Source organism: Phyllostomus discolor, chromosome 3 (genome assembly GCF_004126475.2).
Source record: "Phyllostomus discolor isolate MPI-MPIP mPhyDis1 chromosome 3, mPhyDis1.pri.v3, whole genome shotgun sequence".
Classification (NCBI taxonomy): Eukaryota; Metazoa; Chordata; class Mammalia; order Chiroptera; family Phyllostomidae; genus Phyllostomus; species Phyllostomus discolor.
In genome coordinates this window covers 194,659,304-194,671,425 of record NC_040905.2, presented here as the reverse complement: position 1 = coordinate 194,671,425, position 12,122 = coordinate 194,659,304, and the positions used below count along the sequence as shown (strand labels likewise).

Below are 12,122 nucleotides of genomic sequence, written 5' to 3'. Positions count from 1 at the left end.
GGGTGGGGGGATGGGAGGGATGTCAGGGAAGGATGTTGCCGCTTCTAACCAGACTGCTCCAGAAGCTTTGCTACTTCCTGCCCCCAGCAGGTCTCAGCTCTTTTCTCAGCCTGTCACTGAAGAGGTTCACAGTCTGGCCTCCACCTGCCTGTTCCATTGTTCTGGGCTACTTTCCCCTCGTTTCTTGGTCCTGGCCCAGGGACTGTTCCCCATGTAAAATGCAGACATACTTGCTCAGCTCCTCACCTCCTTATACAGAATTTTCTCTGCAAGGCGGTGGTGCTCCTTGCTAACTTCTTGGTGCAGGCTGCAAGCCTGGGGTCATCTGAATCCGCCCCCCATGAACTCCGTGAACCCAGTTTCCTCATCTCTATACTTGGAGTGAGAAGTGTGTCATCCGCACTAGGGAAGGTTGCATGATGACAAGGACTTCTGGTGGCACATGATAATCAGGAGGTGCTGGTTGTCGGTCACTACCTGCCACCTGTCCTCAGTAAGTGTGACAGAAGACCATAGTGTGCATGTGTCCACAGGTGGGGCCCGAGGCCCCTGAGATGGAGAGAGCTGTCACTTGTGTGTGCTGCCCTGGGCAGGTGGGCCGAGGTGGTGGGGCGGTTGGGAGGTGAAGGTCGGGGAGCTGAGGAAGAGGATTCGAAGGCCTGGGGGAGTTGATGAGGGGTGCAGAGCAGAGTCTCTCGCACTTTAATGTGCATGTGAAGTGACTCAGATTCCGTAGGTCTGGGGTGAGGCCTGAAATTCTGCATTTTTAACCTGCACCGGGTTGATGCTGATGCCACTGGTCCAGAGTCACACTTTAAGTGGCAGCGACCCAGAACGTGAGTTTTGCTGGGGAGAGAGTGCAGAAGAGGCAACAGAGGCACCACTGCACAGCTCGCCTCCCGGCTCCTCGGAGGTGCCTGGAAGTGGCAGGTGCACCCAGGCGTCTGGAGCCTGGCGGGTTAGATTGGCATCAGATGACGGATAATGATGGGTGGGGGCAGTGGGGACCCCTGAGGCTTTGGGATAAGTATTGGGTGATTTGATTTGCTGTTTGATACTCCATCTTGCAAGGTCTAGCTTTGCTCTTAGAATCCCCCCTGAAGCTGTCCCAGGCTGAGCTGTGGTCACAGCCCAGACAAGGCCCTAGCAGCCAGTGACACACACTTGTCTTCATTGCACTCACCACACTGAAAGGTGAGTACCCAGGCATCTCTCTGACAAGCCTGTGCGTTCCCAGAGGACAGAGACCTGAGACAGCCTCTTCCCTCGGAACCCCAGCGCCTGCCATGGAGCCGGGCTGCAGCTGGTGCTCATTAAATGCCTGAGGAGTCAGAGAGAGGGATGGATACAGAATGTTCACGGGGGAAGAAGGTGTAAAGCCCTGTGACTAAAAGACGGCACCAAGAGCCAAGTACTGAGTTGGGGTGCCTGGAAGGGTGTTGGTGTGGATGGGGGAAGATGGTTTAATGAGTCAGTGGGACCTCAAGTGAAAATGCTGAGAAAGACTTCAGGTGGTGCAGTGAGGGGCTGTGGAGGGGTGAGTGCTGGGGTGGGATTGGGCGTCAGCTTTGAGGGACGGTAGTGGGCTGTTGAGCTCTCTGAAGGAGTGGAGGGTTCCACCAGGGAATGGGGGTATCCGTCAAGAAACCACTGTGGTGGCCCAAGGTCCAAGGGCAAAGTGATTTCAGGAGAGGACAGGCGCCCACAGCTAGGCAGGCTGAGGATGGAGAAGTTCAGCTTCGCGAGGCTGGGAGGGGGAGCCAGCAGGCTGGGGCCCAGAGCATTGCGGTGGTGCCTGGAGAACACCTGTTAATGAGCACTCGGAACCTCAGCCTCAGGCGCCCTGTGAGGTGGGGTCAACTGCATTTCCCTGCAGAGGAGGTGAATTCTCAGGTTCAGGGACTCTCCCAGAGCCACAGAGCTGGGGAGTGCAGGGGTCTGTCCTGGCCTGGGGGGTGTGGGCCAGAGGAGCATCTGGTGGGGCGTCCCAGCTTTGGAGCAAGATTCCTTGGGGAGGGTGGTCGCAGACCTTGCGATGACTTCCCTTGTCAGTGCTGTGGCGGGGTTGGGAGGCCTGCTGGCGTCGGGGGCTGGGGGAGCTGGAGGGAGAGGAAGCTGGGTGGAGTGAAGGCAGAGTGAGGGGTTGTGGGGGGTGGGCGGTGGGGGGGGCTGCAGGAGTGAGAGGGCAGAGGTGTAAGTAGGTACACGCCCTGGGCACCAGTGAGGCATCAGGTGCCCTGGCTGCCAGTAAAGCAGAACTTCATTTTAAAAAGTTCTATGAGTTTGATTTTCTTAACGCATTGTTGCTCACAGATAATTTAGAACATACAGAAAGGTGGAAAGAATAGAAAAACGAACAATTCTGCTTTTACAGTCTTATGAGTTCCCTTATCTTTATGTGATAGGTGTGGGCATACTGTAGACACAGTTTTATAACCAGCCTTTTACATGTACTGTTCTAGCCATTTTCCACATCACTATGGTGTCTGCATGGACTTCCTGTGTCTGTTTTGTAACTTACTGTACTGGCCCTCTAAAGGTGGAAATCCGCCTTTTTGGTGTAATTCTCAGTGTTACAAATGTCTCTGGGGGGAAGATCTTTGCAAGGAAAAAGAAAACCGACGGTAGTTTCCTAGGAATGAAACTACTCGGTCAGACCACCTTCTGTCCCCATTGGGGTGATACGCTGGCCGGAGCGTGGACACAGCCTTCTAGAAGTGCCAGTGTCCGTCAGTCCTGGGCGCATTAGCTGTTCGCTCGTTCAGCGTGTGTGCAGTTCGCAAGCCTTTATTAAGTGCCGGTCGGGGGAGACTCCATTCTCTGCGGCCAAGTCAGCGGAGCTGCCAGCATCTGGGCCACCCTGGGGCGGGTAGGAGTGTTTGATCACCCACGATGTCCCAGGCACCCGGGACCGCCCCTGGGCCCCTCTGGTGGCAGGGTCCAGGCAGCGCTGACCTGTGAGTTGGAGCCGCCTGCCCTCCGCTCTGTAATGCTTAGTGACAGGGTGACTACAGAGAGTGGTGTCCCCCATGTTGTCCTTTCCATCTCTGCATTCCACAGATACTGACCGAACACCTCACGCTGGCTAGGCACCGTTCCAGTCGCTAGGGTTACAGCAGTTAGGGAATAAGAGTCCCTGCCTTCAAGGAATTTCACTCTAGTAGTGGGAGGTAGAAGAGAAGGGAATTGGGAGGAGGTGGGCGGTAAACTGATGTGTGGTTAAGTCCGGGGGTGATAGAGGCTAAGGGGGAAAATAGAGTAGGGGAGGTAATGGGTGTCGAGGAGGCCTCCCCGAGGTAGAGTCTGGGCAGACTGGTGAAGAAAGTGGGGGAGAGGGAGGGCCAGCTGGAGGCTGTCTGAGGGAAGGCTGCTCCAGGTGGAGGAGCAGGTGTGAACACCTGAGGTGGGAACCAGCTCAGTGCAACCCAAGAACAGGAAACGGGGTGGCGGGGCCGGTGCCAAGAGAGCAGGTGAGCTGCCACGTGAGGAGGGCAGGATAAAGTCCAGGACCCAGGGATCTTGTTTTTTGTTGGGAGGTTTTAGGAGGTTCCTACCATTTGAAGGAATTCAGCCTAATCTCTTACCGTTTTGTTGCTCATCTGCAGCGGGTGGTCCCTGAGGCCTGCTTTCGTGGGGGAGCGTGGGTTGCGAGGCCCAGGGTTTGGGGAGTCACTGCCTCCATGGGCCCTTCAGGGCGCCCTGCTGTGCACTGAGGGGCCTGAACTAGGACACTGGTGAGGCCGCGCTGAGCTTTCCAGGGCTGGGCCCTCTGCCCTGTCAGTTAACTAGGCTGGTTCGATCTTGGGTCACTTTAGTTTAACCGGTAACAGTGTGTGAATACAGTTGTTGCTGCAGATTTAGTTCTCAACATGTTTAGGTGTCGGATTTACTACTTTGTTGCAAACAAGAGTCTTTCAGCCCGTCGTGGGTGGTCTTGTAGTTGGGTGTGGGGGCTGGAGTTTATCCGCTCAGGGGTTTATCCACTCAGCTGTCCACTTATCTCAGTGATTGAGCACTTGCTGGGTAGGCACTGGGCTGGCTGCCTCCATACACCACAGTGGTGATGTTTAAAAGCCCCAGAGCCTGCCTTCATGAAGTTCATGATCTAGTGCTAGCTAGCTCTGCCAGAGAATCATGGAGGGGAAGGGGCCCTGGTCAAAAAAGACAGGGCGGCCCCTACCTCACACCATAGACAAAAATTAACTCAGAATGGACCCATGGCCTACGTACAAACACTAAAGCCATACAACCCTCGGTGAAACAACTGGGGTAAATCCCCACGATCAAGGTTTAGCAGCGGGTTCTTGCACGTGACACCAAAGGCGAGAGCAACACAAGAGAAATAAATAAATTAGGCTCATCGAAATTCAGAACTTGGGTGCATGAAAGGACATTATCAAGAAAGTGAAAAGACAGCCTGCAGGAGTAGGGGAAAATATTTGCAAATCATATATCTGATAGTGGTTTAACATTCAGAATGATACAAAGACCGCCTGTAACTCAACAACCCAAATGAAGATAAATAACCGAATTTTAAAAATGGGCAGAGGACTTGAATAGCTATTTCTTTGAAGATCTACAAATGGCCAGTGAGCACCTGAAAAGAGGCTCAGCATCCCTAGTCGTTAGGGAAATGCAGATTAAAACCATAGTGGTACATCACTTCCCACCGTACTGTGGTGGGCATCAGAGACAGGAGAAGAGCATCGGTGAAGGCGTGGAGAAGGGCCCCCTGGTACATCGCTGGTGGGAATGTAAAATGGCACAGCCCCTGCAGAAAAGTTCGGCGGTTCCTCAGAAAGTGTTAACGCAGAATTACCGTATGATCCAGCAACTCCCCTGGATACACCCCCGAGAGAACTGAAAACAGGCCCAAACAGGGGCTTGCACGGCGATGTGCACTGCCGCACCGTTCACAGTGGCCAGCGGGGGCAGTGATCCAGGTGTCCGGTGGGCAGATAACAAAATGTGATCTATCCATGCCCCGGTGTGTTCTTTGTCCTTAAAACGGGGTGAAGTCCGGACACACGCTACAACACAGATGCACCCGGAAGACATTAAGCTCAGTAAAACAAGCCAGATACAACAGGACAAATACTGTGTCGTCCCACTGACGAGAAATACCTAGAATAGGCACATTCACAGACTCGGAAAGTAGAGGTTGCCTGAGGTGGGGGGCGGGAGGGAGTGAGGACTGATTGCTTCATGGGTACAGAGTTTCTGTTTGGAATGCTGAAGGAGTGGGATGTAGATAGTGGTGACGGTTGCACAACATTATGAGTTGTAACGGAAGCCAATAAATTGTACGTGTACACGTGGTTAAAATGACAAAATGCGTGATCTGTTTGTCTTACCACGATGAAAAAGACCAGAGCAGGTAGTGTGCGGTGTCTGGCAGGAGATCGACTCTGTTAGGAGCCACTGGGTTCGGGCTCCGCTGGGAGCCAGGCCTCCTCAGCCACGGCCCTTGGCAGCCTGTTGCCTGTTCTGTCCCCGTGGGGGAAGGGGGTCACTGCGATGACAGGTGTGTAGGATGGCGCGGGTCACAGCCGATGCTCAGAGATGCCTTCCCATCCCCTTCCATTTCACCCTTCCCCGTGTAAAAAGATGATTCTGCCCGGTGGAAAAGACAGAAAGCAGGAAGTCCGGTGGCTTTGCCCCCGTCATTGGTTACCTACTCGTCTGTTTTGCCGTTTCCCTCCAAGCAGTGGCCTAGCCCTGTCTTCGTCCTCAGTGCTTTCGCCCTAAAGCAGGGCTCCGCCAGGTGTTTGCGCCTGCCCTGGCTCCCACGCCCCTCCGCTCTCTGGGTTTCCTGTGGGTTCTTTGCAAGTCTGAGAAGCCCCACGCATCAGAGGCCGTGAGAGCACCCCTTGATGGCTGCGACCCCCCCCAGCAGGAGATTGTAAAACCGTGACCATGAAGGCCCGTGAAGTGTGTGAGCTGTCAGAACAAGTGTTTGACAGTGGGGGAGTGGGACAGGGTGGGCTGTGTGATTGTAAAGACAGTACAGATAGATACAACTTTTTAAAAATCACCCCAAACAAGCAAGACCGTGCTGCTGTTTCTATCCAGCGAGAATGCAGCAGAGCATGCCCCGTGCGGCCACTGGTCTGCAGGCTGCCCGCTCCTTCCTCCCTGCAGGGTCGGTCAGCTTCCGGGGGTCCCAGCCAGCTCGTTCCTCCACTGCCGTTGAGGGGCGTCCTGCGCCGCACCTCCCGCAGCAGGTGGAAAGACCCCGAAGATCTAGAGGCTGTGAGGCTGTCCTGGGTCCTCCTGGAGACCTGGGCTCCTGCCACACCCAGGACGTGCCCCAGTTTATCAGCTCCCCAACCCCATGGCTGTCATAAGATCCTTGGCTTAGAGCCAGCACATCTGCCCTGAAGGTGAGCTGGCAAGTGTCTGGTTGAGCTCCAGTTCGTTGAGAAGCCCGGCCCCCCAGGGGCTGCAGTGCACATGGGCCTCTATCAGGAGCCCTTGTAGTTCTTCGGTCCCCAGACGCTGGTGCAGTAGAGGGAAGGGGGCTGGTGCTGGAAGGTGAGCTCTGAGCTGGTCACGGGGCAGGAGCGGCCTCAGGAAGTGCACCGGCCCACTCCTGCTCTCCCGCCGCTAATCATTAACCCGGGGGCGGCCGCCGGTGCAGCTGGAAGGGCCTTCACGCGTGTCACGCCCTCACTCCAGCCCACACCTGTTGCCACGGTGAGAGGAAGTCTTGCTGCATTTCCACAATTCTGAGAGACGAGCGTTCCACATTTTAGCTTTTCTGAAATTGGCATTTCGCAACCTGAAATGCCTGTTAAATCAATTGTCACCTTAGAACGGAGGGAATATAGTAATATGTACCCACGTCGTCGTTACTCAGGTTTCTGAAGTTGCAGAATCAGTCAGGGGGAAGAAAGGCTTCCTGGACCATTTCTTCCCTAAGAGGAAATGTACCAGCACCGTGAGCTGTGGGGAGTGTTTATGAAGATTATCTCAAAGGGTAAGGACGTCCTTTTAGTCAGTAAATTAGATGTATAATAGTGATTAAGTGAGGCCTTTCCCCCTCGGTGAATCACCTGTAATTCACCTCCCTCCCAGTCACAGGAGTCAGTGGACTCACTGGGCAGGTGTATGATGCCCTGCACTGTGCTGAGGGTCATCACCTTATGTGGAGGCTGACTGTGTGCCTACAGCATGGCTCTCCAAGTCTAATCTGCCAGTTTGTGAAATGGGAACAGCAAAGCTGCCTTTGGTTGGTAGGAGCCTTGGATGCTCCTCACAGCAGGAAGCCTGGGAGTGGGGGGACAGGCCAGGGACTAGGGGTGGGGTGGGCGGAACGGGCAGTGATACAGAGTTAGTGCTCATAGTGGCTGGTGCGGAGGAAGTGTCTGCAGTGGGCCAGGCCCTTTGCTAGGTTAGTGGCAAGGTCACTGCCCCTTAAAATGATTTCCAGTTGAGTACACGGAAGCTTAGAAAGTGAATTTGTCGCCTTGACTAGTGTGGCTCAGTTGGTTGGAGCATCCTCTTGTAAAACAAAGGGTCACATGTTCGATTCCAGGTCAAGGCACATACCGAGGTTGAAGGTTCAGTCCCCAGTCAGGGCACTTAGAAGAGGCAAACTGATCGATGTTTCTCATATCCATGTTTCTCCCCTCTGTCTCTCCTTTCCCCTTTCTCTAAAACCAATAAGCATGTCCTTGGGTGAGGGTTAAAAAGAAAGAAAGGAGGGAAGTGGAATTGTCCGTGGTCACATCAGCGGGGAGTGGCAGAGCAGAGACTGGAACCCCGGTCTGGTTTGTTTCTCAGGCCCCCGATTGGCCCTGGTGGCAGTGGGCCTTACAGAGACCCCAGGCAGCCCCCAGGCAGCGGTGTTCCTCCTGGTCCGAGTCGCTGCAGCCCCTGGAAACCAAGAAATGGCTTGCATCTGTGGTCCCAGCTCCCAGCACGTGGAAGGCCTCCGTGCACATGAGTGCACCCATAGCAGCAACAAGAGAGATTTTCATTCGATGATTCCTAAATACTGTGATCCTGATGAGCGTTTTGGCACGCCTTTATACACCTTTCTTAGAATTAATGCAGTTTCCTTTCATTGATTTCCTGAGCCCCTCTCACCAAGACCTAAAGCCCTGGAAATCGGACTAGGCTGCATAAAAATGCACTTTATCTGGGTTTCTAGAGGCGCCGGCAGGGTTTCTGTACCTGACAGAGCCTGAGACGGCCCTCGGATCAAACCCTTATGGGCACAGGGTTTGAAAGCTGGGAGGAGCCTTAGAGGCTCTGAACTGGGAGACCCAGCAGAAAAATAATGGAGTTGTGACTTCCCAGGGCACTCCACTGATTCCCACAAAGGGCGTGATGCCCTGTGGGGGAGGAGTTGGAAGGTATTTTTCTGTGTTTCCTTGAGATAGAGTTATGGCGAGGGCTGCTGGTGGTGAGGATTGGGTTTCCCTGGCCAGGCTGCCGCTGGCTCCCAGCTCCTTGGCAGGAACAGAGCTGGCGGGACGGTCCAGTTGTGAGATTCCAGGCTCTTGGCTGGGATGCGTGGCGATTAGCGCATCTCAAATCTTTCAAAGTGACTTTAGCTGTTTTCCGAAGGCTTCTGCTGCCCTGAGCCGCACGGGGGTGGGGACTGGAGCCTGAGACAGAAATATCAGGGGCTGACACCCAAATGGGCGTGTCTCTTTCCCGAGGGCAAATATTAGCACAGTATTTTTGTAAAGTTTATGCAACTTGATTCATGTCCCTGTAGAGTAAATTTATTCCATCCTGTTTTCCAGTTTGTTTGGGCCCAGTAGAACTATTCAAAGGGAGAATGAAAAGACTGTAACAGCTTCATTTGAGGTAGAAACGGCTCAATATAAACCCACTCCATTGTCTGTATTTGAGCTTTTATGCATTGCTTTTAGTGTGTTCATGTTATTTTATCCCCTGTGCCACAGTTTAATGGGCCATTTAATTTTTCCCCCCACAATTGAGGTGCAAGGTATCTGTTTAGAATTATTTCCCACGAGAAGTCCGTGTAAGAAAATCCAATTTTGAGTAGTGCTGCTCTGAGTAGGGCTTACATGTACAGAAATTTAACTCTGGCACTGTTGAAACAAGTCGTAATAGAATCTTGGTCCTGGAAGCTCAAAGTTCATCTGTCCTGCCCTTCCAGTTTTATTGAGCCTCTCTGCGTGGTTACCTCTAGTGATGGGGAGCTCCCTCTCTACCAAGGCTGCCCCGTGTTTGTGCAGCCTTGGCTGTTCAAAAACTATTCCTTCTGTTTCACTCCCTCTCCCAGCCCTTGGAACTTTGGGGTCTAAGATAAGCAATCTGATGACTGTAGTAAGCATAAATACCCTTGATTGGGTCCTGCTAGGTGCCAGTTCATTTGCATAGGTATTATCTTCAGCGCTTAAAGCAAGCTTGGAAAGCCGAGAAAAATGTCCCCCTTTTATAGGTAAGGAAACCGAGGCTCAGAGAGGGTGAGCAATCTCTGTAAGCTCACACAGCCAGTAAGTGGCCAGGCTGGACTTCCAGCCCGTGTCTCTCCCTGCCAGGTTCCGTCCCTGCCAACCGTCCCGCAGCCTCACGCCGTACCCCAGTTCCCGTTCTGTGTCACCGCCCCTTGGGTGTTTGAAGACCCTAATCTCTTCCCTGAGATTTCCCCAGGATTTCCATTATTCCTCGGACACTCCTACGAAATCTGTTTCCGTGGGGTTTCTGAATGTCCACGTGTTTCTCCTCCCGGCCGTTGCACTCGTGTGCACACGCAGCGCCGTTCCTGGACTGCTGCCGCTCCTACCTGGCTCATTTCCCTTTATCCCGCAAGATCCCTCATGGGGCCTCTGTGAGCCGGTCCGCATCCCACCCCACCCTGGCCAGGACCCTTCTCCTGTTCCCTGGACTCGTGGGCTTTCATTCCCTTAGAACTTGAAACTTGAGGCACCTCTGCCCCACGCCACGCTGGCCTGACACACAGCAGGTGCCCAGTAAACGTGCTAACGGAGACGGAAATAATTACAAACAAGATCGATGGGCCCATGAAACTGTAGTCCTGCAGTGGGGGCGGGAGTCTGGCCGGTTGCTTGGAGGCCGTTGGGACGGGTTGCCCGCCGTTGAGTCCTGGAAGTCCCCTTCCTCGGTGTGGTTTGGTTCCATTCCTCCTTGGCCTGGCCCGCGTCTCCTCCTTCTCCCAGGAGGCAAGCCTGCTGGCCTCTAAAGTTTCCGGGTTCGCCGGGTTGGCAGGTAATGGGAGTTTACCAGGCGCCATTCAGAAGACATTCTCGGGGGAGGCCGAGTCACAGCCTTTGTCGTTTCTGTGCAGTCCACGCAACGCAAGCCACCAGAGCGTCCACGCATGCACCAAGGGGCTGTCGCGGGAGACGTGGCGGGGGTGGGCTCTGCGCCACAATAACCTTTTCTTAAACATTAAAACCCTTCTAAAAATCTTATTTAAAAAAATCTCATGAAAGTGGTGCTAAAAGTTAGGAGAGTGGTCGCCTCCAGGGAGCAGAGTCGTGTTTGGGAGGGGGCCTGAGGGGCCCTGCCAGCCATCCCCACAGCTGCGCTCCTACAATTTCTGCTTCTTCCCTGTGGGTGATACTTGGAGGGAAAGGGCGGGGGAAGGTGATGAGCTCCTATACTCACAATTTTCACGTGAGTTTTCTGATCGCTTTGGAAGCAGACTGTGTGTTTCAGTCAGCCCGCTTCTCATCCCAGCCCTGGAAACCCAGCTCATGGAACATACGAGGCTGGTTTCTCTTTATAGCAGCATTACCTCTTTCCCCAAACTGCCCGCGGCTCCCACAGCATTCTTCGCCTTGCCCTCCAGGCAGCGCGGAGCGACTTCTTGCTCCCCTCCCAGTATCAAGTATAACTTTTATTTTGTTAGTTTTGCAAGTGTCATGGTGTCCAACCTATAAATAAACCCAACTCCATAATAAGAAAACTATTTGACATTTTGAAGTTGTAGGAGACCCAGGACGCTAATTACGGGTCTCTCTTTGAATAAACTAATCCTGCAAATTACTCCACCCTGCTTCCTGGGGGCTGCAGTTGGAGATCTGCTCCCTGAACAAATTACAGGATCTGTGGGACAAACGCTTTGATGCCGGGGTTGTGCTTCTGCAGTATTGGGATTAACGGCTGCAAAATAATTTGAGTATTGAGCTGTGCTATTAAAGTGACTGAGCATTCTCTCCCCTTTGGTGGAGGACAGTTGTGAAGTCAGAGTTAAAGCCTTTCATACATGCATTCACGGAAGCATTTTTATAAACAAAAAGTATCAAGTACTTTTATATACACATACCCAAATTAAAAATAAATGTTGCACATCAGTATTTCCATTGTTGGTTGGGATTACAGAATTCATTAGCAAGTCTTAACCTGTAAAGATGTTGTTTAGAGATTAGTTTTGTGGTTTATAGACTCAGGACAAATTAGTTTATTGGCCCTCATGTTGAATGAGAAATAAATATGAAAATACCTGCCTTAATAAATGATTTTTTTTCCAATTTAGGAAATGTTCAGTAGTGATGTTTACATTATAAGCTAGTTTTTAAAAAGATTTTATTTATTTATTTTTAGAGAGGGAAGGGAGGGAGAGAGAGAGAGAGAGAGAGAAACATCGATGTGCGGTTGCTGGGTGTCATGGCCTGCAACCCAGGCATGTACCCTGACTGAGAATCAAACCTGTGACACTTTGGTTCGCAGCCCACACTCAATCCACTGAGCTACGCCAGCCAGGGCTTATAAGCTAGTTTTTAAAATAAGTGTATTTGTCTTTGGTATGCAGTGTTATACTTTGGAAATTTAAAAAAGCCAAATAAGCAGGAAAAAAATGGCAGAAGGAAGAATTGATAAGTTTATGAAAATTTTAGTCATGAGGAAAATTAAATTTCCTGTACCAGATTGTATGGTAATTTGCTTATCAGCTGCACATAATTTAAAGTTAATAAGGTAAAATAGCATTTATGGAAGTGTCTTCTCCGTTATACGGGCATTTCACAAATGAAAGCTAAAGTTGCTAATTTTTCATTCTTTGGGCTGAGTTCATTCATCGTATTTGCAAAGCCTGATAAGTCCTGCAAAATGCATACATCTCTTTTCCTTCGGCTTCTTTGCTTATGACAACTGCAGTTGCCTCTCACCCACTTCTG

General features: G+C 52.1%; 1 protein-coding gene across 9 annotated transcripts in view; it reads left to right on the top strand.

The window, feature by feature from the left end:
- PTPN3 (protein tyrosine phosphatase non-receptor type 3) overlaps positions 1–12,122 on the top strand; it is a 105,003-nt gene that overhangs the window by 11,409 nt on the left and 81,472 nt on the right. For 3 of the 9 annotated variants that reach the window (XM_036022028.1, XM_036022027.1, XM_036022023.1), the window contains exon 1: positions 6,712–6,979. The exons of 4 other annotated variants lie outside the window; for them this stretch is intronic. In XM_036022028.1, the coding sequence (XP_035877921.1) occupies positions 6,928–6,979 (52 nt within the window). In that variant the 5' untranslated portion in view covers positions 6,712–6,927. Of the gene's footprint in view, positions 1–6,710; positions 6,980–12,122 lie in introns of those variants that run through there. 2 more of the 9 variants (XM_036022026.1, XM_036022024.1) reach the window with 2 other exon arrangements.